A 27,031-nucleotide genomic window follows, 5' to 3' on the forward strand; every position below is an offset into this window, starting at 1 on the left:
TATCTATCTCCAACAAAACATGCATATAACATAATATATTGAGCCAATGCACTTTCCATTGACTTAAACACTGTATGAAATGATGCAAAATGAGGACCAAGAGAAATATGCATGTCTATAATAATCTAAATGAAAAAACACTAAGAGACATCAGAATCGTCTTACATACAAGAACCAGTCTTAGTTGAAGAAAACTGATGAGAACACTTACCTCTTTTCTTAGCAAAAAGACAAAAAGGAATGGTGTGGAATACTGAAAATGCTGTCAAACATAATTTTACTTAATTATGTCCCTCTGTTATAAGGGAGAGTTATGTGACTAGGCAGAATTTTATTGGACAGTGACTATGTTATAAACAACAAAACATTATCAAAATGTTATGTACATACATATTACTAATTTTCAAATGTAAATAGATACCTCAGAGAGGAATAAAATATAAATTTATAATACAGTCCCCAGATACACAAATATCAACCCTCCCTTGTTGAAGGGGAACATGTGTTTAAAGTAGTTGTCAGAGTACTCACATTTGGCTCACCCTGGGCTTGAAGGGTTTCCTCCTCTTCCTCCTCCTCTTCTTCCTCCTCTTCATCTATCTGCAGCCTCAACACATTCATCTCTTTTTCTTTAGACCCATCTATTTTGGCTTCTTTACACCTGCAGGCCTCCATGTCACTCTGCAACTGATGCATTTGTAGCAGGACAATGTCATGCCCTGGACCGGAACACATGGAGACACCAACATGAATCATTTTATTTCTCTTAAAAATGCTGAACACCACCCCAGTAGCAATTTTCTGGTGCTGCATTTCATTTGTCCACAGAATACTTGTAGCTTTGCTACACGAGAAAAAAAACAACCCACCTATTCTAGGCTGGATGGGTCTGATTTATAAAATGTTCTGGGCATAAAAGAGTGAAAGCAATTCTAGAGCAAAATGAGAGAAAAATCTTATCTATTTTTATATGAAAAACTGTTGTACAAAACTAGTATTTTTGATAATAATCTCCTACCTAGTATTTCTAATGATAGCACAGCTTGTCTCCCTAGTACCCAGGCTCAAAACATAAGAGGCAACTTTTGACTCTTTGCTATCTTGCTCCACATCCAATTATGTTGATCCTATTCCAACAATCTCTTCTGAAGCTATTCCCATTTCTTCATTCCCAGAACTACCATCTTAGTCCAGGTCCTTATTACTGTCCATATGTATTATCATATGGACCTCCTGAAGTAGTTCTACAGTGGACTACTCGCCCTGCCATCTCTGTGCCTTTGGTTAGCCACTTCTCCATGCCTGGCTGTCCTTTCAGAATCTTCCTTTCCTCTTAGGCTCAGTTTGGGTTTCATTCATTCACTGAAGCTTTCCTTGATACCTTTAACTAAGATAATTCTCTTCCTCTGGAGATTTTCTAGAAAACTTTGGATCCCTCCCATCTCTACTACCATTCTATCTCATATTCTGCTTGTTTGCATACATCTACATAAGCCCCTCTAAGCTAGAGTCTGTGAAATTTTTTAATTCTTTGTATACATAGCAATCTTGTATATAGGAGGCATTTAAGAAAAAAGTTTTTTTAATTGACTTGAGAAAGAAATAGCTATTACTTAAGTTGCAAACTCTTTCTCTTCTGCACAGCACCCAGGGCCAGCTACAGTCTGGTGCCATTCTACCTGTCCATCATTATTTCATATGACCCTTCACCTTACACTCAATGCTCTAGCCACAGTGGAGGACTCTCTGATGCCTTCATTTCTCTGTCTCTACTTTTGCTCACACTGTTCCTTATGCTGAGACTGCTTCCTCTGCTTATTCCTTTTGCATCAGATGTCATTGCTTTGGGAAGGCAATCCATGATTCTTCTGTCAGTAACAACATTTTTCTTTAGAATTCACATTGCTTTTAGTTTTGCACCTACCAAAGCATTTATCATGTAAAATTGTTATAGATTCTGTGTTGGTGTTTTAAAATTCCTACTTGGCCAGCAGCTCCAGGAGGTCAGTAATCATGTCGCAGCTAATCTATACTTTCCCTAAAAGCTGGTGAGTAACACAAGTTCTGCATGCTCTTCCAAGGTGATTGGTTACATGTCTATTGTAGTGTATCACAAAATTCCTTCTTACATCAGATGGAATACTAAAGGTTCCCTTGACACAATCTGAAAAACAGTTTTGTTCTTTCCCTATTTCTAGGACATAGACTGAGGTAATAATCATCCACAGTAATTTTATGAATTATTTAATTGAATTTAGGTCTCCACATGAAAGACACCCAGGACTAAGCGATTTGTGTGAATCTCTACTTTAGTGATGTCCCAACAAAAAACTAAACGAATAGAAAAGCACACTTCAGGCACTGAGGACAGAGTTGGTGAGTCCAACCTTTTTTCATTTGGACAATTTCCTCTTCTTTTTGGAGAATAGCTTCAGTTTTCTCACTGAGAGACTGTTCTTTCTCATTTATTAATGCTGTAAGGTCAGCAACCTTTGTCAAGACACAAACCAACATGTATCAATAGTAGTAATTCTTACACTGAACCACCACTCTACATTTCCCACTAATACAATTCTGAAATATCTCCAGAAATTTCATTAATACTTTACTTCAAACCTGATGGATCAATTCTTTTTCAACAGATTCTGTGAAAATTATTTTTTACTATCACTCTGGCTAACAAAGACTGGCCAAATCTCTTAGTGTTCTTGGCCAAAAAGAGGCTATCAACAGGAATTCAAACTAAGATACTTTAATAATTCTAGCTTCAATTGCAGGGCACTAATTTTCAATTAATTGAGAAACTAATTCTCAAAGGCTCAATAATTTAGAGATCAATAGGCAACTGAATGTAGTAATTTTTATAAGAGCATCATTGACCCTTCAATAAGGAAGAGCATGGGACCAGATATGGAAATGAATTGGTGACTTGTTAGGTAGTAATATCAGTATCTACCCCTACTGAATGCCCCCTGAGACAAGGAGGTAACGTTATGTTCTTTTTTTCTTCTTTAAACCCTTATCTTCTGTCTTGGAATCAATACTGCATAGTGTTTCCAAGGCAGGAAAGTGGTAAGGGCTAGGTAACAGGGGTTAAGTGCTCTGCTCAGGATCATCCAGCTGGGAAGGGTCTGAGGCCAGATTTGAACCCAGGACCTCCCATCTCTAGGCCTGGCACTCAATCCACTGAGCTACCCAGCTGTCTCCCCCCCACCCCCCTTGTTCTTGAAAGCTATGCTAGTACAGAATAACTTGGGGGTATTTCCTAATATAAATGAAAAAGCTTCAATCAAGACTAGACCTTGGCCATTAGTTGGAAATGAATTTTTTGGACAACAACATTCCAACTGTCTACTAGGAGGGGCTCAACTGCAGGAATATTGGAAGTAGTTGAGCTTACAAAGTCTTAGCTCCTTTAGAATACTGCAACAATATTCACTGGAACATAATTTCCTTTGATGACTAAATCTGATAATTGCAGGATATAGCATTTTTGTGACCTTCTTCCATATCCCTCTAACAACCTTGAGATAAGCAGCAAATAAATAATGAAGCACATATACTTAGTGAAGCCAATTCCTAGAGCTAAAAATGCCTTTATTAGCCTATCTAACATGCTCCTAGGCCATTAATAATATGATTGCTAAGGAAGAAGCAGAGGCCTGAATAAGTAGCTACAATTGGACAAACCTGCTGCTGAAGATCTTCCCTTTGTTTCCGGGTTTCTTCCAGGGCCTTGGCAATTTCCACATTCACAGTTTCTCTCTGGCCCCATTCTTCCTACAATGAGATTTTAATGCTAAAATTCTAGTTCACATCCCTTTGACAGTAACATTATCAAATTACTACTAAACACAGCAACATAAGAAATGCTTCACTGGGTGAGACCAATAATCTCTGTATCTGTGTAGCAGAAAACCCCTCAATGGATATTGAGCCAGAGGAGCAGGTTTGGATATTAATATGACCATCAGCAAGTCATTTCCTTTTGTAGGTCTCAGTTTCTTGTGGGTAAAATGAGGGATTGGATTAGATAATCTCGAGGGTCCCTGATTCTCAATTCTATTATCTAATCAGCTATTACTGAAAGAAGCACTAATGAACCTTCTAAGGGGTAAACCTTCTATAATCAAAGTAATTTTCCTTAAAAAAAAAATCCAACCATGTGACTCTCCAACTGAATTAACTCCAATGGCGCCCTACTGCCTCTATGATAGAATATAAACTCCTCTGTTTAGCTTCTAAAACTCCACCCAACCTGGCCTCTTTGTTCATCACTCCCTTTAGCACTCTGAAATCCCACCATGCAGGCCTCCAGTCAGTTCCCTGCACACAACACTTCATCTCCTATTCTGTGCCTTTGCACAGGCTGTCCAAATGCTAGGAATGCCCTCCTTCCTTACCTTAGCCTCAGAGTCTCCCTTTTCCTTTATGATACAGTTCAAGCATCATCTTTTATCAAAAGTTTAACAAACACCAAATTTCCATATATAAAACATTGGGGAAAGGAGGGAATTATACATGAAACTGCAAATCTCTATTACATAAATTTAACAACTATAAATATATAAACTATGGAAGGGAAGGTAATAGTGGTTGGGGGAATAAGGAAAGCATTGCTGCTTAATCTATATAGGAAGGAAGAGATGTGGGCAACTAGGGGGCTTGGTGGATAATCCTGGGGCAAGTCATTTAACCCCAACAGCCTTAGCACTTATAGTTCTTCTGCTTTGGAACTGAGACTTGGTATCAATTCTAAGAATGAAAGTAAGGGTTAAAAAAAAAAGAAAAGGTGCAAAGAGGTAGAGGTAATACATTCTATGCATGTGGTAGAGCCAGTACAAACACATGGAAAGAAGGGCTGGATATACAGAACAATTAAGAGATTAGTTTGGTCCTTGCTTTTCTTTTTAAATATATGAGAAATTTAACATACAAAACTTCCAAAATCGATTCCTTCTGGCCTTTTTTGTTTGAGAAAACTATCTTCACCCCTTAAATTCCTCCTCTGTCTCCTCCCCTTCCACAATTAAAAAAAGAAAAGGAAAAAACCTTTCTAACAAATATACATTGCCAATAAAAATAAATTCTCACACTGGCCATATCCAAAAACGTATGTCTCATTCCATATGTCCTCAATTCATAAACTCTAGTCAGTAGATGGGTAGTATTTATTGGTCCAATGAAATCATTGGTCCAAATGCCTACAATGCACCACCTCTTCTTTTTACCTCTCACCTCATCACAGAGCCCTTCTCTTCCTTTAATATAAGATCATTAAACTGATAAGTTTCAAAGTTATTCTTCATTTTGTTATTATACGAACTGCTCTACTGGTTCTGCTCACTTCACGCTACATCAACAATTAACAGAAGACTTCTGAGGCATCTTTGAAACCAACCCTTTCCTAATTTCTTATGGAGTAATATTATTCAATTATATTAGCATACTATAATTTATTTGGCCATTTTTCAAAGATGGGTTCCCCATCATTTTCTTTCTTTTTCTTTTTTTTTTAAAAACCCTTACCTTCCGTCTTGGAGTCAATACTATGTATTGGCTCCAAGGCAGAAGAGTGGTAAGGGCTAGACAATGGGGGTCAAGTGACTTGCCCAGGGTCACACAGCTGGGAAGTGGCTGAGGCCAGATTTGGACCCAGGACCTCCGTCTCTAGGCCTGACTCTCAATCCACTGAGTCGCCCAGCTGCCCCCCCCCCCCCATTATTTTCTAGTTCTTTCCCCATATCCAAAGAGCTGCCATAAATATTCTATAAATATGGGTCCTTTTCCTATTCCTTTGTTCTCTTTGGAGCTGTTGTTTCTCCTTTCTTTTTAAAGAGGTCCACTGACATCATAGGGCTTCATAGTGCTTATTTCAATAACCTTCATGATTGTTAGAACAAATTGTTCTCATTCCTCCATTCCACTGGGAGAAGTCTTCACATATTTGGGATAGACATCCCCCTAACTCACCAGTGGGTTTATGGTCCATCAGTTACCTCCAACCTGGTTTAGCCCACCTGCTGAGATGGTTTTTATTGGGTTGTGGTCACAACTTCCTAAAGTCACAGGTGAGAGTTGAGTGAAAGATCAAAAACCAAAGGTTGATGAGAAGCTGCATACCAGGGGTGCTAGTAACTGAACACTCAAATATCTTCTCTGAGGTATAGGCATAGTAATGATATCATTTAGTCAGAGTATGAAAGTTGAATTAATAAGCATTCATCAAGGGCTTACTTTATATCAGGCACTGTGCTTTGTACAGTTTAGTAACTTTGAGGGCATAGTTCCAAACTGCTTCCCAGAATAGCTTGGATTGTATATAGGAATAACAATGAATTAATATGCTTGTTTCCCATGGGTCAGTTGAGCATGTCATTTTCCTGTCATCTTTGCCAATCAGATGGGATTTGAGGTACAACTTTCAAGTTGTTTCAGTTTACGTTTATATAATTATTAGAGATTTGGAGCAGTTTTCCTTTAAAATAGCTATTGATAACTTGGATTTCTTCCTTAAAAAACTGCCTATTCATATCCTTTGACTATTTACCTACTGGGGAGTGAGTCTTCTTAAAAATTTGAATGAGTTCCTTATACATAGTGGAGAACTTTGTTGCAGAAGATTCTCCTTGGTTACCCATTTCCCTTCTAATTTTAAGTACATTTGTTTTGATTGTATAAAACTTAAAATGCATGTAATCCAAATTGTTCATTTAATCTTCTGTGACCCTCTCTATTTCTGCCCTAGCCATTGATCTGAAAGGTAATTTCTTACTCTTCTGAAATGTTTATGATGATACCTTTCATGTCTAGGTCATGCACTCAGCTGGAGTTTTTGTTATATGGTGTGAATAACTGGTCAACATCTAATTTCTGCCTTCAAGAAGCTTATGTTCTATTGGAGGGACATGATATGCATTTACACTACACACTATAAGTTAGAAAAGTTTAAGTACACAGGAGATATCACACAGTGGCCCAAGAAATCTGGAGAGGGAAATATTTCTAGTTGGGAAGGGATGAAGGAAAACTTAATGGAGGAAGTATCCCTGGGTCTATAAGGCAGGTGGGAATAGGGGAGATGAAGGAGTCTACATCAGTAATGAGGAACTGTATGAATAAAAGCACAGAGAAAGAAGAGGATGATATGTGATCAGAAGACACTCAGTCCTTTGATTTAGCAATATTAAAGGTGAATATTATCCTATGTTACAGAAGCAGATTGTGCCAGTAAATAAGCTAAAGAGTAGGACCAACATCTTATAGGATGTAGTCTGCACTACCTGATTTTTTTGAGAATTACAAATCATATCTGGATAGGGCTTTAGTCCAAAGACTGTTAGACAGACAGGGCTTTAAAACATACAACATCAGAACTTAAAAACATAAACTAGACTATTAGAACCATAGGGAAGATCTAGTTTAATTCCTTCTTCTTACCAATCAAGAAAGTGAGGCTTAAATGACTTGCTGGCCACAGAAGTAATTGTAAGGATGTTAACCACTGTCTTATGGCTCCAAGCCCAGGGTTCTTTCTGCCTCCGTTCCCCCCATACTGATATTCTTTCAAAAGGGTTCACATTGTTGGAAGCACCCTTCTTTAATTCTGTAAATACCTTTAATTTCTTCAACTCAAGCTTGTGAGTTAATAAAGAATTTTCACATTCATTTCTATTTTCTTTAAGGTCTGCATTTTCTTCCTCTAGCAGTTGCTGAAAATTAGAAAGAGCAGGTATTAAAAGAAAAACATTTTAAAGTGTAACATTGTTGTTCATCTGCACAATATTGAAATAATTCATTTTTGTTTTTTTTTTCTTAAACCCTTACCTTCTGTGTTAGAATCATTACTGTGTTTTGGTTCCAAGGCAGAAGAATGGTAAGGGCTAGGCAATGGGGATCAATTGACTTGCCCAGGATCACACAGCTGGGAAGTATCTGAGGTCATATTTGAACCCAGGACCCTCCAGTCTCTAGGCCTGGTTCTCAATGCACTGAGTTACCTAGCTGCCCCCAAATTACTAGTTTTTTAACTATGGAGACCTTCAAATTAGCATTTCACACAAAAAAAAATGTCACTAAAGGATTACCTCTAAGATCTAGCAGATGGAGGCAGGTCAAAAGCAAAGAAAAGGAACATTCCTAATTATGAACAGTAAACAGCTGGGAGATGAATTCAAGAATAAAAGGGGATAGGGAGCAAAGACAGGGTAGAAAGGAAAAAAGAGGGTGTCATGGTCAGAGAAAGGAAACCAATGTGTTATAATATTAAACACTTTAAAACCCTCCCTCATTCTGAAAATTTACAAACTGCTATCACAATTTAAAGACTGATTTTCCTCAACTCCATGAAAGCAATTCTAAAAGCTACATTTTGTCTGTCCTTTGTATGTTCAGCTTCTTAGCCTTAAAGAGAGAACCCCAGTGACATCATCCTTGTGTTTGCACACTTTTCTCCACTTACTATCCGGTGACTTGCTGCCATCTTGTCAGATTCTTGAGCTCTCTCAAGGGAAGCTATTTCAGCCTCCAGTCGGTTACCCTGCTCCACACACTGCTGTTCCAGGACCAGGATGTGCTGTTGCAATTTGTTGTTTTCTTCTGCCAAACTGGACTGCTCAAAACCCAAAAGACAATTTGTTATTATCTAATTATTAAGTAGTTAGCATCTGTATAGCAATTTGAAGATCTGCAAAGTAATTTTACCTATGAAGCTGTAAACCTCAAAATTTCTTAGACTTATAAATGTTGGAAATTTCACCATTGGGAAATTTAATACTTGAAAAATTTCCTATTGATAGTGGGTCTTGGCTATTGGAATGTGAACCCCATTGGCATGAGAGTTTCCCCCTCCTCCCTTCTTAAGATTACTTTAGGACAGAAACCTTTTGCTGAACAATGGAAAGGACTTTGACCTATGCTTAAGCATAGAACAGGAATTTCTTTGAGTCATGATTGATTTTAGAATTGATACAATGGAGATACTTGGAATCAATCTCCACCCTACTCAGTCCTAACAGGATTGAGGAAGGGCTGCAGCATAGATCAAAATTTAATTATTCCAATCTCTACCCTACTCAGGTTAACAGGATTTAGGAAGGGCTGTAGCAAAGGATCAAAGATTTAATTATTTGAAAATATGACCTTCAACAGACATGTGCAAAGCCAGAGACCTCTGGGCGGTCCTGGGTTAAGCTAGAGCCTCCATTGGCACAAGGAAATTGATGGACAGTGATTGGTAGATGTGAGAACTGAGGGGAGGCAACTTGGATGTTTTCCTTAAAGAGAGGGGGGGTCTGAAGACTCAGGGGGGTGGTTTTGAGGAGTTTGTCTGAGTGGTTGGAGTGTGCTCTGAGAAGCTTGCTCTGAAGGAAGCTGAAGGTGGGGGCTCTGAGACTGTTTCTCCATTTTGGTCACGTGAGTAATAGGGACTGATCTCCTTTCTTTGCCCCAGCTATCTAAGGGCTTGGGCCTTTTGGCCCAGCCTAAACAGAAGGGGTATTTAAGCCCTATTCCCTTCTCTCCCCTTTCTCTCTACCTCTATCTCTCTATCTCTAATTCCTTTCTTCCTCTTGTTTGTAATAAAAACTCCATAAAAGGTTGACGGCTGACTTGAGTTTTCATTTAGGAATTACATAGCTGAATTCCTTGGCGACCTTAAATTAATATATATCAGTCTTTTAAAAGTGATTTCCTTGTCACAAAGCAGGTACCAGAGCTATTACTTCTATTCTACAGATCAGGAAACTGAAGCTCAGGGACAGTGACTTTTCCATGGTAACATGGCTAGCAAATGTAAGAGGTAAAATTGAAACCCAACTTTTCCTGGACAATAAAGCTGGGGCTCCTTCCATTAGATCATGTCACTTTTCTTCAAATCAAGTCCAGTGAAGCCCTCCTCCATTGCCTCCTCATGGCATGCGAGATTCTGGCTCCTCTAAGGTTATAGTGTCTAGGACATGCCTGGTAATAGGCTGGTGCTACTGCCATCTTCATATCATTTTTGCTGACTGCAGAGAAGCTCATCATCATGAAATGAATTTTCTGATCATAGAAACTCATGGGGACTGCCTACTAATATGTGGAAAGGTTTTGATCTTTGCCAGTGAAACGGGCCCTACTCTAATGAAATGAGAGGTCTTTTGAAGTCTAACTAAATACTGAATAAAAAGGATTTTTAAAGGGATCCTTCCATAGGTCCTGGGTTACTAACAATCTAGTCTCTCTATAGAGACAATTTATCATCACATTCACTCACTCAATTCAATCTACCTTGCCACCTCTCAAAAAAAAAAAAAAGCATCCATAGAGACAAATCTATGTATTTCAGAAAACCTAAATATTTGTCTAAATCACAGGTATAGCCTTAGAGTAAGGCCAAGGATGATGCTTCCTAACTGACCCAAACTTCAAAGTCCAAATCCTGAGACACAACAAAGCCTCCCCCTTGTCCTCCCCATCCCCCCACCCCCACCCCCGGCAGCAATGAAACCATCAGAGAACACTTACAAGTCTTTGAATCTGAGCATCTTTTTCAATCATTACTTCATTGCTCTTCCTCAGCTTCTCATCTGAAATCTGCAGCATTTCCTCAAGTTCTTTTACCTATATAGGAAAAGAAAAGAAATACTCTTCCCTATTCAACAAATGAAGACATTATAAGAAAAGAATGTCAGTGCACAGGCTTGACTTTCACCTGACTAAGGCTGCTTTCTCGTAATCCTTTTATAAATTCTTCTTTCTCATGAAGTAATGCTTGGCTATCAGTTACTTGACTGTTCAGCTTTGTGATCTAGAAAGAAAACAAGAAGAAATATTTTCAGTTCTGAGAAGAAGAGGATGAAGAACCTCAAGCATAGCAGTTATTCCCACTAACAGGAGGATCCCTCAAAGTGACTAATGTGTACCAGGCTGACATAGGAAGCCAGTAATCCCAAATCTGCTTCCTACTTACTAGCTGAGTGATTATGGGTCACCCAGCTTCCCCTCCCTGGGCCTCAAGTTTCTTCAATTTCTTCATCTATTAAATAAGGCAGTTATACCAGACTGATCTATAAGATTTCTTTAATCCTAAAGAGACCAGAAGGTACTATCCATTGAATCGCTCATACCTCTAAAAATAATGAGATGGAAAATCATTCCAAATTTATAATTATTTTTTTAATCCCATACCTTCCCAATTTGGAACCATGCCCAAAGGGCATTAACAGGATATCTGCCCTTTGATCCAGCCATACCACTGCTGGGTTTATACCCCAAAGAGATCATAAGGGAAACTTGTCCAAAAAATTCATAGCCGCGCTCTTTGTGGTGGCAAAAAATTGAAAAATGAGGAGATGCCCTCCAAATGGGGAATGGTTGAACAAATTGTGGTACATGTTGGTGATGGAATACTATTGCGCTCAAGGGAATGACGAACTGGAGGAATTCCATGTGAACTGGCACAACCTCCAGGAATTGATGCAGAGTGAAAGGAGAAGAACCAGGAGAACATTACACACAGAGACTGATACACTGTGGTACAATCGAATGTAATGGACTTTTCTACTATCAGCAATGCAATGACCGAGGACAATTCTGAGGGACTCATGAGAAAGAATGCTATCCACATCCAGAGAAAGAACTGTGGGAGTGGAAACACAGAAGAAAAACATTTGCTTGATCACATGGTTTGATGGGGTCATGACTGGGGCTGTAGAGTCTAAATGAGAATCACCCTAGTTGCAAATATCAATAATATGGAAATAGGTCTTGATCAATGATACACGTAAAACCCAGTGGAATTGCGCATTGGCTAGGGGGTGGGGGTGGAGGAGGGGAAGGAAAGAACATGAATCATGTAACCATGGAAAAACATCCTTAATTAATTAATTAGTTAATTAAACTTAGAAAATAAATAAAATTCTTACCTTCCATCTTAGAATCAATACTATGTATTGGTTCTAAGGCAGAAGAGTAGTAAGGACTAGGCAATGGGGGTTAAGTGACTTGCCCAGGGTCACACAGTTGGGAAGTGTCTGAGGTAGGATCTGAACGTAGGACCTCCTTTCTCTAGACCTGGCTCTCAATTCACTGAGCCACCCAGCTGCCCCCCTAAATTTATAATTCTAACATATTTATAATTTGTCACACAGACACTGACTCACAAACATAAAGCACTTACAATACAAACACAGAACACAGTGGAAATAGTACCTGGGTCTCTAGAAGGCTAACTGTTTCAGCTTGGCTAGTCCTAGCAGCCAACAATTGCTGCCTTGTGTCATCCAATTTCTGTTCTGCAACAGATTTCTGAAAGAATTGAAAAAGAAAATAGGATCACACATACCCACATGCATTATTAGTTAAATAGTCATTCTCTCTGGTTTTCTACAAACCAGGCATAGCTAACCTGCAGTATAATCTTTTCTTAATAAAAGTCTGTGTCCATAATTGTTTATCTTCACCCTCAGGAGAACACAAAGGGGAGAAGGAACAAGAAAGAGAGAAGAGCATCCAAGTAACATAGACTGGGCAGCTAGGTGGTATAATGGATAGTGCCAGGCCTGAAGTCAAAAGAAGACCTGAGTTCAAATCCAGCCTCAAACACTTTACTAGCTATGTGACCCTGGAAGTCACTTAACCCTATCTGCCCAAGTTTCCTCATCTGTAAAATGATAGAGAAGGAAATAGCAAATAACTCCACTATCTTTGCTAAGAAACCCTCTGGGGTCACAAAGAGCCAGAAACGATTGAACCACAACAACCAAGTAACACAGACTGATATGTGTAGTCCAATTGTAAATAGCATGTCATCAAATTATAGCTATCTCTTATTAGTAAAGAGAAAAGTGCTTCAGTTCCTGGGATAAGACTCTCACTTGAGGATACGTGCAGGTACAATAAATTATTATTTCTATGAGAACAGCAGGCTATAGATAAGGAGAATTTTCTGACTTTTAGTGTGTTTTTTTCAATTCTAAAATTCTATGACTCTATGTAATATCTGAATTCAAATTCAAAAACAAAAAGAAGCACTTAAAATTTCCACTGTACTAGAATGCTGGAGTAAACACTGATTTTAGATTTTATATAGTTCCTGCTCTCATGAACATTCGATTCTCATAGGAGATATGAAAAAAACACCAGTAACTATAACATTCAATAGTATACAATAGTGTTATAGTTGGTAGAGAGTCAGCATTGGGTTAAAAAAGAAATGGTTTTAAGTCTTAACTGATAAGACACTAGAAACTGCAGAAAAGGTGCTGATAGGAACGGATAAGAGTTCCCAATATTATGAAATCCTAGCTTGTCCTGTCCCAAGACATGGGTTCACAAGGGATTTACAAAGCGAAGGATAAGGGAGCAAGTTTTTTACATAATGCAGATATAAGATACATCATAAAGATGACTTTAAAAGGCTTGAATTTAAAAGGATGGGGAAGCATTTAACAGAAGAAGAGGGAAGAGAAATCATACCTCACTACTGCTTCACTCTGACATTAACCAGGGGGAGGATGATGGAGACTTAGATTACCTCCTTGAGCAGCTCCTGTACATGTTCCTCCCCTGACAAGTTTCCTTCTAATCTCTTCTCCAAGGACAAAACCTTTTCCTGCAAATGTTCGATGAGTTTATCTCTCTCTTCAGCTTTGACAGCAGCCTGTTATGATAAAAAAAAAATGTTCAACTAAGCAAATCCAGATCCTCAGAATTCAATTAATTTCATACATCCCAAAAAGATTTACTCCTTACTTCACACCAGACTAGGAAATCCTTGACTTGTCCTCATGCCCACAAAAAAAAGAGCTTCAGGACAAATACAGTCAATTATATCTTTCTCCCCTCTTAAAGCAATAAGGGATCTATGAAGAAGTAATGGAATTACCTGTCCTGGAAACTGGCCAGGATGCTGGGTTGATGTTCCTATTCTTTAAAGAGTTAGAACTCATTTTAATCATACTAAGTATATGCTGTCATAATCAAGACTAGCAGTACAGGAATTGTTGAGACCATGTCCTGAAGTTTGTCTTCATTTAATTAAAAATACTTAAGTATTTAAGACTGCCCTAAAGCAGGGGTCAAGTTTTTTGAAAAGTGAACCATATCATTAGAAATACATGTGTGTGCAGACTGCTCAGATATTCAAAATAGTTAAGTATATATTGAAAAGTATTCAAAAATTCACTTTTTTTTTGCAGTAACCAGAGACCAAGCCCCAAATCAATTTAGTGAAGTTTAATTGTAGAGATGTGGTAGCTGAAACTCTAGTGCTAGTCACTGACTAGTCACCTAAAATGACCACAAAAGAATTATGAAGAACTGTGATGTACTTAGGGCATAACACAATTTGAACTCCAGGTTTATTTATGAGGGCTGTTGTTGAAGGAAGTCTTATTACAATATGGACTAGGTGGGATGACTTAAGGTCCCGTATAACTGCAGTTCTGTGATCTCCGATAGTGGCTCTCAGCTTTGATTACAGTAGTTTCATGAAAGTGAATATAATGAAAGAGACCCAAAGAAACCCAAACACTGAGCAAAATTTAGTCATAAACTGGAAATGTCTGGTGATTAGGCCCAATTGGTCTAATAATTTCCATGTGTAAGGTAATTAAGTAAAATCTATTTTGCTAATCAACTCAAAATAAAATCAAACTAATAAGTAAAACAAGGAAACATTGTCAATCACATCTACAAGCATGACTATCACTCCATAATAGGCTAAGCCAGTGATGGTAAACCTATGGCACAAGTGCCAAATATGGCACATAGAGAACTCTCTATGGGAACATGGTGCCATGCTCTCTTCTTCCTCTCCCCCTCTCCTCAGGGACTAGAAATTTGTTATTAGAAAGGTAGAGGGACTCAGGCGGAGCTGCTCCCTTCCCCCTCTCCACCATGCTTGATGACATTTTTTCACATCACCTGCCCCTCTGCCTATCAGTCCAATGGAAGCATTTCCTCTCTCCCCTGTCTGGAATAAGGGTTAGGGCTGGGGCTGGGGGTGAGCTCGAGGGGTGGGCACAGCACTCCACCTCTAAAGGCTTTGCCATCACTGGTCTAAGCAAAGCAATTTTGGCTAAATTGCATAATTTTGGAACAGTATCAACCAATAAAGTTCAAAATGCAAAAGCAGAAAAAAACCCTCAATATTCTCATCTAATCTGTGACCATATCATTTATTAACTTCAAAATACAAGGAAAGCCTAAATGAAATTTAAAATTTTTTTCTAAAAAGAAGAGAATGCTCCTATATATCACATTCACTTAGTTTGTTCTAGTTGGCTAAAACAGGAGATAAGACTCTAGAAAAAAATCAACTCTTTCTCTGAATACAATCAATCACTAAACAAGGTTATCTAGTCTCACCCTGACAACATCCTTTCAGTCCTCAGCTGCTCTCAATTCAATTATATTCAACAAGAATTTATTAAATTTTGTTTTTGTGCAAAGCAGTGTACAAAATACTGAGACTAAAGGAACAAAATAAACAAATCCTTGTCCTTTGGGAATTCTCAAAGACTTGCAGAAGTGTGATGGTATAGTAGGAAGGAGGCTGGAATTGGGAGTCTGGAGACACCTGGATTCAAATCCCACTTCTGACAATTCCTAACTATATAATCATGCACAATTCATTTAACCTCTTTGAAAGTCCATTTCTGGATATATATGTAAAATAGGGATGATAATATAAGCAAAACCTGTCCTTATTGGGTTGTTATGAGGGTCAAATGAGATGATGTACTACATCTTTAAAAAAACAACCTACATATTATTAATAACTATTCCTATTACTGGTAGTAGCAAAGATATGAAAAATATATTAAGGATAATTATATTGGTTATTTTAAATGTACATAAGTCTAAATAAAACTGTATATGAGCTGGAGATCATTTACAGTTGAGGAAACTTGAACCTTATCAATAAGTTACTAATCATACATACTGTGTATGAGAGTAACACTGAACTTGTGAGTCTGAACTGGTTCAAACCTCAGTTTCAACATTTGATGGCTGTATTATCATGGAATGAAAAAGTCAATTCACCTCCATGAGCTATTGTTTCCTTCGCAATAAAACAATAAAAAAAATAAACTATCGCTTCCTCCTCAATAAAATGGGATTAGTAAAAAACTATCTCAAATAGCTATTTGCAGAACACAGTGATTAAAGCCTTCAAGGAGTTCTAGATTGGTGAGCTATGTATATTTTTAAAACAAGAGCCTTGCTACAACAATGCTTACTTGCAAACTCTAACAAAGATCTTTTGTGAAAATCAAATGAAATACTGTAGATGAAGGTAAATAGAGTGGGAGAATAAAGCAGGAGTGTTATTATTCTACTTATTGTTAAAAAAACCCAAAAAACACAAACTCTTACTTTTTGTCTTAGTTGCAACCCTAAGACCTAAGGGCAAGGCCTAGGCAAATGGGGTTAAGTGAATTGTCCAAGGTCACACAGCTAGGAAGTGTCGGAGACCAGATTTGAACACAGGTCCTTCTGACTCCAGGACTGGCATTCCATTTACTGTGCTACCTAGTTGCCCCTATTCTGCTATTTATTGTTTGTGTGACTTTGGACAAATCATTTTTATCTTTATGGGGATCAATTTCCCTATGTTTCATTAAAGATCTCAATTTATTACTACCCCTCTCAGACCAAGATAAATCTAACAATTAAGAAAACAAGGCAGAAGAATATAATTCTAGAAAAGTTAAATATGGAGAATCTTGTATATGGAGAATACTAACTGAGAATAGAAAACAGTACTTCTATTTCTCAGCTTTGTATGACACCTTCACAAAAACTGTGTATTAAGGCATAAAAGCTTCACAAATACAGAAAGGCAGAAATACTGAATGTATCTTTTGCGATAAAAATTACAATTAATAAAGGGCCTTTGAAACAAATTAAAATTGGAAACTAATTTAATTCTAAAGAATGGGTGAATCAAAGTAAGAAATCATAAAAACAGCAATTTCATTAAAGATAATAACAACATTGAGACAACATAATTTGTGGTATGTAGTCAACACAGAACTTGGGAGAAATTTATGTCTTTATTTATGTCTTTAATTGCTTATATCAATAATTAGAGGGGGCAGCTGGGTGGCTCAGTGGATTGAGAGCCAGGCCCAGAAATGGGAGGTCCTGGGTTCAAATCTGACCTCACACTTCCCAGCTGTGTAACCCTGGGAAAGTCACTTAACCCCCATTGCCTTTAAAAAAGAAAAAAAGAAATAGATAGATAGAGCAGTTCAACAAACTCAATATACAATTAAAAAAAGTAGAAAAACAACAAATTAAAGATCTCCCATTAAATACCAAAATAGAAATCCTGAAAATCAAAGAAGATATTAACAAAACTGAAAGTTCAAAAAAATGAACTAATAATAAAGCTAGGAATTGGTTTTTTGAAGAAACAATAATAAAAACCAGATAGGCTATTGGCTGATTTTTTAAGAAGCAAACTGAATTATTATTAAAAAAAATGAAAAAGATGAGGGGCAGCTGGGTATCTCAATGGATTGAGAGCCAGGCCTAGAGATAGGAGGTCCTGGGTTCAAATCTAGCCTCAGACACATCCCAGCTGAGTGACCCTGGGCAAGTCACTTGACCCCCATTGTCTAGCCCTTACCACTCTTTTGCCCTGAAGCCAATACATAGTATTGACTCCAAGATGGAAGGTAAGGGTTTAAAAAAAAAGAAAAAATGAAAAAAATTATAAAAATGAAAAAGATGAATTCATAGCCAATGAAGGAGAAAAAAAGGAATTATTAGGAGCGATTTTGCCTAGCTATATACCAATAAAACTGGCAATCTAAATGAAATAGATGAATATTTATGAAATTATAAATTGCCCAGATAAACAAAATACGAAAGTGACTATTTAAATAATTCATTCTTAGAAAAAGGATATTGAACAAGCCATAAGCAGATTCCAAAAAAAAAGCCAGGGCCAGATGAATTTATAAGCAAAATTTTCCAAACGTTTAAAGAACAAATAATTCTAAAACCGTATAAACTGTTTGAAAAACACAGGTAAAGGAGTACTTCCAAATTCCTTCTATGACACAAATATACTATTAATACCTAAAACATAGAAAATTATAAACCAATTTTCCTAATGAATATTAATGTAAAAATAAAATACTAGCAATGAAAGTACACAATATATCATAAAGATCATGCACTATACCTAAGCTAATTTATAACAGGAATGCAGGGTTGGCTCAATATTAGAAAACTATAAGCATAAATGACCATATCAATAAAAAGGAAAAATTCTGTGACTATTTCAAGAGATGCTGAAAAAGTTTTTGACAAAATTCAGTACTCACTGAATTAGAAAACAAGAATAAATGGAGCTTTCTTTAAACTGATGATTAGTATATCACCAAAACCAAGAACAATTATTACTTGTAATAGAAATAAATTCAATAAGATTGGCAAGTGAAATGATGATACCCATTGTAACATTCCTATTCAATAAAGTACTAGAAATGCTAACAGCAAAAAGACAAGGAAAAGAAATTGAAGAAATAAGTATAGGCAATGAGGAGACTATCATTTTTTACAGATGATATAGATAAAGGTTTATTTAGAACCTTAGAGTCAATTCTAACTAAAACTAACTGAAACAATGAACAATTTAAGCAAAGTTGCAGGATAGAAAATAAATCTATATAAATAATCTAGAGTTTTTTATATTGCCAACAAAACCCAGCAGGAAGAGACAGGGATTTTCATTTAAAATAAAATCTGACACTGAAAATGTTTGGAGATCTCTCTGCAAATCACTCTTCGCCCAGATAACCATGTCCAAATAATTGGATAAATATTATTTGATCTTGGCTATCAATATAATAACAATGACAGTACTACCTAAATTTAGTTATTCAATACCAGACCAATCAAAATACCAAAGAATTACTTTACAAAACTAGAAAAATAGTAACTAAATTCATCAGGAGGAATATCAAATCAATGAAATTGACTCAATTAATTTAACTGAATCAAAACTATCTTATATAGCTAAAATTACCAAAACATTTCGGTGCTGGTCAAGAAACAGAGAGGTTTTTCTGAAACTATTCCTCTTATCACCTATAGCAAATAATATTCCATCACATTCATATCCAAATATTTAATGTGACTAATGCAGAAACTTGTTTTATATTTGACTATGCATATTTGCAACAGGTTTTGTTTTTCTTGCCTTCTCGATGAGAGGGAAAGGGAGTGAATTGGGAACTGAAAATAAAATAAAAATGAATTCTAAAAAATAAAATGAAGGGTAGAACTAGATAATTTCTGAAATTCCTTCCCTTCAGGTTCTAAATCTTGTGATGTAATGACTATGCCACATTGGCTTATAGAAACCCTATGGATGTTTCCACTTTCCTGAAGCTGCAAAGAATAAAAATACACAAGGAGTGGGGCTGATAGTATAGGCACTTCTGGGCACAGCAGCAGTTAGTCAGGACACAGTAACAAAGAAGCTGGCATAATTGCTGGGAGACAGGGCTATGATTTCTGTAATGAAAGAGAACAGGAAGGAAGAATTCAATAAAAATTCTAAATGTAAGTGAACAGGAGAATCAGCTGGACTCTTTGAACATTAAACTTTGCATTTGGCATTAATTTTTTTTTGTCCCCAAAAAGCTGTGTTTTTGCTCAGACCTAGGAGATGGTATGTTTGAGCCTAGGGGAAGAGACTGAATAAAAAGAAATAGCCAGGGTGGGTAGCTGCTGGGTACTTCTCTAAGGCACTCCCCACACCTTGAGGACATATAAGTGTAGGCTCTCTAGAGAAATCCAACACTTTGTAACTAGAATTGCTGTAGCAATAGATTACAGTTAATAGTCTTCATTTCTATGTAGTTTTCACAAAGTTTAAATTCCTAATGTAGATATTACATAGGGAACCCAGTCAGTCTACAGATCCTAGGATCTAGGCAGAGGCCAGAACAACTCACCTAATTTTAGTGTGAAGTGCTAATGCTGACCCCATTTTGTATAAGAGTGTCAGGCAAGTCAAAGGACTAAAGTGACTTGGCCAGTCATACAGCTAAGAAGTTAAAGCCCAAATATGGGCCCAAGCCTTCTGATTATAAATCCAATGCCCTTTCTACCACAGGAGATTATCTGATCTTACTATTATTGCTGCTATTGTTATTATTAATATTATTTCAGTTTTGTCACTCCCTTTGCTATCCTAAACTCCCCTACCTTTTGATTCTGCTGTTCATTTTCAAGCTTCAAAGCCTCATGCTCAGCCTGCAACGTGCCCAACCTCTTCTCAGAACAAGCTGCTGTAATCTGGGCCTACAATTTTGGGAAGGAGAATTAGTTTTCTGAATTCTGTATTTTTAAAAAATGGTTAGATCCCTTCAAGCTCTAAAATTCCAAGATCCTAACAGTGTAACAAATACATAATGAAAAAACATTGCAGATTCTATTACCTAAAATGTTACAGAATGAAGCAACTCACTGTCAAAATATTTTTGCTAGAGATAGGAATATTATAGAAAATGTACAAATGGGATCAAGAATTACTTGGTAATACTTTAAGGTTAAGAACACAAAAAACCCAGAGACATTAGTTTACTAATTGGAATAAATTAATTCTGTACCAAGAAATGTGCTGCATTTCCTTTCCATGCCTATACCCACTTGTTAACTAAGGAAATTCAGTTCCAATGAGCCTGTTTTGGACGATGATTTTTCAGGGAGGTAAGTTTGGAGGTCGGCATAGAATGACCACAAAAAAATGAATGAAGTCTAAGGAGTAATCTTTTTTTTTTAACATTGTTTTATTTAGTCATTTCCAAACATTATTCATTGGAAACAAAGATCATTTTCTTTTTTTTCCCCTCCCTCCCCCACCTCTCCCATAGCCGACGTGCAATTTCATTGGGTATCACATGTGTTCTTGATTCAAACCCATTTCCATGTTGTTGGTATCTAGGAGTAATCCTTGTAGGCTCCACAGAAACATGACTTGCTGGCAAAAAAAAATGGGTCAAAGAACTAGGGGTGGGGGGGGAGCGTTAGGGGGGTGCCCCTCCTGAATTTTCTACCTGATCTACATTCCCCACTCATCTCAAAGTGTAGGAAGATTCAGCAGACATGAGAGCCCAGAGCAAAGCATATAAGTCCTCATTCACTTCCTCCTTGGGGAGTGGTATTGCATCAAAGGGCTGGGTGCCCACATGTATTTTTCTGGAGCAATATAAAGGAGTGATGAGAAAACTTAAGGGGAGACCACAGTAGCCCTGTCTGCTTTTGGGTAGAAGTGGTAAGGCAAGAAGACATGAAAACGATCTGAAAGCGATTCATGCCTTAAATCTGATCACAGCATCTGTGTGACTCTGGAGCCCTTCTTCACCTCCCTGAATCTTCTTCCTAAAAGAGGGATCACCAGGTTTGTAACTCATACCTCATGGAGTTTTGGCAATTCTGAAATAACAAATCTATAATAAAACACTTTGTCAGTCTTACCATACTACATAAATGTAAGCTGTTCTTCCTGATCCTCATCTAGTTCTCATCTTTTTTCATTGGAGTTCAAATAGAAATGATCTCAGAAAGGCTGCTATCTTGATAGTATTCTTCAGAGCTGTGTTGGTAAACCTATGGCATGCCTGCTGGGACCTGCCAGAAGGGACTGTTCTCCGCCCCCTCTCCATCCACACCTGAGAACATTTCTCCCATGATCTGCCCCTCTGCCCACCAGCTCAATGGGAGCACTTCTTCCTTCCCCTCTCTGGTGTAAGGGGGGGAGGGGAGTGGAACCTCACATATGGTATGAGGGTTGCAGTACGGGCACTTGTTCTTTAGAGTGTCCAAAAGGTTTGCCATAACTGCTACCAAATATTCCTTAGTATTCTTTTTTTTTTAAACCCATACCTTTTGTCTTGGAGTCAATACTGTGTATTGGTTCTAAGGCAGAAGAGTGGTAAGGGCTAGACAATAGGGGTCAAATGACTTGCCCAGGGTCACACAGCTGGGAAGTGTCTGAGGCCAGATTTGAACCTAGGACCTCCCATCTCTAGGCTTGGCTCTCAATCCACTGAGCCATCCAGCTGCCCCCCCCCCCCCCCCCCAGTATTCTTATGTATTCTATACACTTTTGTGTAGATGAACAAATAACTGCTCTTTGCAAATGAAAGGATTGAGATGTAAACTTCTTGTCTTTAGATTCAATGAAAGCAATTCAGGACAATCTTAGAAGCAGTCAGGATGACAGAAATTACATATATTTCATCTTGTTCCTGCATCATTTTGATATCACCTAGTGATTTTTATGTTTTCAAAGCTTTTTCTGAATTAGCTTGGAGGTTATGCATATTTATTAACATTAAAAATATTTTTCTTCAAATTTTATGGATTAGTTATATCTTTTATAGAACCATTATGTCAATAGTGGATAACAATTTTGAATCTGGTAACAGTACACTTCCAGTTTAAAAGGTGAAATTTCAAAGATTTTGTAAAGTGTGCTTATGTAATGAAGATTTGTCATCTATGAAAAATAGCAAGCTTCTGCCACTAGGTCATACTTGCTAAGTAGTGAGAAGTTTTTATAGACTACAATGATATGTATTTCCTTGCAAAATATATTTTGATGGGTGTAAAAATGATTGTTTTTGTGATCTCATTGGGCCTGGAAAGTTCATAATGTCACTGTTGCTCTTTTATATCTAATGTTCCAAAGACATTGAAAAGGTAAATTGCTTTTAAAAAAACTGGATTCTAGTACTGGGATGTCATATTATTTTCCCATGGCTCACTGAAAGGAACTTCAGGGCAACTGCAATACCAGAAAAAAACGACCTGGAAGATACGTACTTCAACCTTGCTCCCACATGGTTGTAAATGTCTTCCACTGGGTTTCTATATAATGAAAACTTGTATTCCATGCAGTTAGGATGTTATGAGTATTTGGTATGATGTTTATTAAAAATGTTCTTAAATGTTTATGGATCAGCCTTATGTCTGAGTAACTAAGAGCAAAAGCTTCCTTTGTCATAATACTCTGGTTCCATTACTATTTATCTCCAGAATTCTGAAGGATATTTTGAGGTCTGTATTAAAGCTCTAACCACCAAGTAGTATAACCCAAGATATTCAATAGGAAGTCAATTTTTGCACTTGTGGTAATGTGTTACAGTTTCTACCTTTTTTTTTTTAAACAAAATCTGCATTGATCAATAAGTCTGAACTCTAAAAGATTAACCTTTCTGTAATTTCTGGTTAAAACCTATAGTTGAATCATTATCATAAACCTGTTTCGGTAAATAAATCCCTTAGATTCAGTGATTTGTTAAATGCCTCTTGATATATTGTTGCTTGAATTCATGTGGATGTTGCTGATGGTGGGCCTTTTGATTTCACTCTTGGATTATAGCTATTTCATTGGCCCATTTGGGGATATAAATCAGTTTTGGGTGTATCTGACACATTGAGTGGCAAGTCCCTATTATTAGCCTTTACTAGTGCTCTTTGAAATGATTTTAGTTCCATAAATATTTTGGTTAAGTTTTTAACTTGTTAATCACCTGTCTGGAATATTTTTCATTCATTTTCATCTTTAATGATGAGGCAGCATTAACTTCTTAATGGCTAACTCAGGGTGGTGGTCCACTGTGTTCTGTTCATATTGTATGAGTTAATATTATCATCGTCTTATTATCTTTGTTGAAAGGGTTGAGAGAAATGGCCCAGAATCAAGTCACCATCCTATTATTTTTCTTTTATATTTGATACTCTGACTTTGGAAAGGTGGTTAAGCTGATTGTTTTTTGTCACTGAATAAAGCACTGTATTAGCTTACTCACTGAAAGCCTTCTTGGTACAATACCAGTGATAGGTAGAACAATATTAAGACCTCTTTTGCAACTTTGGACACTGTTCGTATTATCTTCTGGATACTCTCTCTTCTCTAGTTTCTCTTTGACACTGCTTTCTCCTGGTTATCCTATCTGTCAGATGATTTCATGGCCTCTTTTGCTGGATCTTCCATCAGGGCATGTTTACTATAACCATGGGTGTTCACCAAGAGCCTATCTCTACACTATCTTGATGTTCTACTTCCTTCAATGGAATAAATTATCATCTCTATGCAGATGATAGTCTAATCTACTTGTCCAGTCCTAACCTTTCTCCTGACTTCCATTTTCACATCAACAATTAGCTACTGGATATCACAAACTGAACATTAACTTTCTCTCCAAATCCTGCCCCCATCCCAACTTCTCTGTTATTGCTGAGGGTATGATCTTCTCACTCATTCCACATTTGAAATCTACTGCTAAGTCTTGTTTTTACCTTCTCAACCTCTGCCCTTTATGAACCCTTTCTCCTCTTACAAAACTGCTACACTGGTACAGGTTGTCGTCTTCTCATGCCAGAACTGTGCCAATAGTCTTTCAGTTGGTTTCCTTGTGTCTCCATACCATCTTACTCTCAGTTGCTAAATTGAGCTTCCTAAAGCATAGGTATGTATCATCACCTTACTGAGTAAACTCTAGTGGATCCCTATTACCCCAAGAATTAAACATAAAATCCTTATTTGACTTTTAACATCCTTTGCAATCTAGCCTGTTCCTATTTTTCCAGTCTACTTTAGTCTCCTCCACATACTCTATGATCCAGTGACCTGGGCCTCCTTACTGTTCCTTGGTCAAGCCATTCCATCTCCCAAATCCATTTTTATTGACTATCCCCCATGCCCAAAATGCTCTCTCTTCCTCCTCCTTTTCACCTCTCCCTCCTGGCTTCCCTAGCTTCCTTCAAGACTCAGCTCAACTCTCACCTTTTACAAGAGTTTAATGCTTGTTTACTCAATTACTATTTCCCTAGGACTCTGTGTTACAATCCTTTTTGATCCTCAGTTAATATATTATTTTTTTTGGTACAGAGATTTTCTTTTTGTGATATAAGTTGTGAGTATTTTGCATAAAATATATAAAAATGTAACTGGCATGTATTTGGAGGAGTTGCTTTTGTTCTATAATGTTCTATATTATTATTTTATATATATATATCTATAAATAAATATATATAAATATTATTAAAAAAAGAGAAGAAAGAGAGAGAGAGAGAGAGAGAGAGAGAGAGAGAGAGAGAGAGAGAGAGAGAGAGAGAGAGCACACCTGTCTGCACAAAAATATTTATAACAGCTCTTTTTGTGATGGCAAAGAATTAGAATTTTGAGGGGATACCCATCAACTGAGGACTAGTTGAACAAGTTGTGGTATAGTATCACAGTAATGGAATACTATTGTGCTATTAGAAGTGATGAGCAGGAGGATTTAAAAAAAAAAACCTAGAAAGACTTACATGATCTGATGCAGAGTGAAGTATGCAGAACGAGAAGAACATCTCAATAGCAATACTGTATGATGAATAATTATGAAGGACCTAGCTATTCTCAGGAATACAATGATCCAAGATAATCCCGAAGGACTCATGATGAAGAATGCCTTCCACCACCAGAGAAAGAACTGATGGAGTCTAAATGCAGACTTAAGCATATTATCTTTCACTTTCTTCATTTTTTGTTTGAATTTTCCTCCACAAAGTGACTGATATGGAAATATGTTTTACATGACTGCACATATATAACTTACATTAGATTACATACTGTCTTAGGAAGGGGAGAAGGAAAGGAGGGTAGGAGAGAATTTGGAACTCAAATTTTAAAGTTAAAAATTGCTTTTACATCTAATTGGGGGAACAAAATAAAATATGATTTTTAAAAAGTTGGATCAGGTTTGCATGTGACAAGAAGCTGGCTAAATCTTTGCTAGTAATCCCTGTGCCACTGTGATGCATTAGAGTCAATACTTATGGATCATATCTGGCCTGTCCATATTCCAGCACTGTAGTAAAGCTAAAGCTTTTAGTTTACTGCTACTACAACAATGATGACAACAATTACGACTACAACTAAAACTTCATCTACTAGCACTAAGAGAAAAGGTAGCACATTGGATAGAGAGTCAAAACAACCTGAATTCAAGCCCTATCTGACACATCCTATATTTGTGACCCTGGGCAAACCACTAAACTTCTTAGTATCCTGGCAACTCTCCAAGTTTCTAAGTTGCAGAAATAAAGACTTGTACTAGCAGAAAGTTTCGTCATTTACATTTTCTACACCAATAAAATCATAGCTGTAAACAAAAAACTATTATTAAAATGGGCATAATTACATTTGTTCTACAAATATTAAGGAAAATTGTAGAAAAAAAACCTTTTATAAACCTTGAAACTATTTTTTAAAAATTTGTCATTATAGTAACTCAATTTTATGAAGCATTTTTAAAGGTTTATAAGGTCAAATCCCTAATTCTCAAAATTCAGGTATTTCATTTCAGTCATTAATATTTCACCTGACTTAACCTACCCCTATCCCCTGCCAAACTCTCAGAATCAGACTCAGAAATCACAAGGTTTGTTATATGCTGGTGAAAGATTTGTTAAAGCAAGTTATTGCTGTAATTATTCATTTCCATGCTATCTTAATGAACAATCAGCCTGGAGAATTCTGCATTCTACAGATGTCTACAGGCATCTTCCTTTAGGAATTCTAAAGATCAGGAAGTTTTCCTGTGCTTCAGGTGAGAGGTAGCCAAGTCACTTTTATTGAGATGGCTATTAGGCAAAAATGCATTATTCAGCATATCTCTGTTAGGACAAACACTCTCATGATACATTCTCCTCCTTCAATCTCTCTAAAGAAAACGATATTTAATTCCTCAACTAGTTTGATCACCCTCTCCCCCAAACACTATGGTAGTGTGACAAGGGAAAAGAACACGGAGTTTAAAGGCAAGAGATTAGGGTTCAGATCTGCATTTTCAATAGATGTGATTATGAACACTAGTTTCCTGATCCATCAAATGGGAAAAAAATAAGAGTCCCCAGCCCACAGGGTTGGCAAGAAGGCTCTATGCAAACACAAAAATACAACATAATGAGCTCTTCTTATCATTCACAACCAATACTGAATTTTTCACCATCTGCTGGTATAGGTACA

The 27,031-nt window shown here is 37.1% G+C and overlaps 1 protein-coding gene across 11 annotated transcripts in view; it reads right to left on the reverse strand.

Moving 5' to 3' along the window:
- Positions 1–27,031, reverse strand: part of GOLGA1 (golgin A1) — a 63,189-nt gene that overhangs the window by 17,171 nt on the left and 18,987 nt on the right. For 7 of the 11 annotated variants that reach the window (XM_016422612.2, XM_016422613.2, XM_007474641.3 and 4 more), the window contains 10 exons: positions 20,215–20,310; positions 13,517–13,642; positions 12,193–12,288; positions 10,694–10,789; positions 10,507–10,602; positions 8,462–8,611; positions 7,617–7,712; positions 3,691–3,780; positions 2,388–2,490; positions 532–719 (listed from right to left, as the gene is read on the reverse strand). In XM_016422612.2, the coding sequence (XP_016278098.1) occupies positions 532–719; positions 2,388–2,490; positions 3,691–3,780; positions 7,617–7,712; positions 8,462–8,611; positions 10,507–10,602; positions 10,694–10,789; positions 12,193–12,288; positions 13,517–13,642; positions 20,215–20,310 (1,137 nt within the window). The remainder of the gene's footprint in view (positions 1–531; positions 720–2,387; positions 2,491–3,690; positions 3,781–7,616; positions 7,713–8,461; positions 8,612–10,506; positions 10,603–10,693; positions 10,790–12,192; positions 12,289–13,516; positions 13,643–20,214; positions 20,311–27,031) is intronic. The other 4 variants (XM_056812130.1, XM_007474642.3, XM_056812128.1 and 1 more) reach the window with 1 other exon arrangement.

The sequence above is a fragment of the Monodelphis domestica genome, chromosome 1, assembly GCF_027887165.1.
Source record: "Monodelphis domestica isolate mMonDom1 chromosome 1, mMonDom1.pri, whole genome shotgun sequence".
NCBI classification, from domain to species: domain Eukaryota; kingdom Metazoa; phylum Chordata; class Mammalia; order Didelphimorphia; family Didelphidae; genus Monodelphis; species Monodelphis domestica.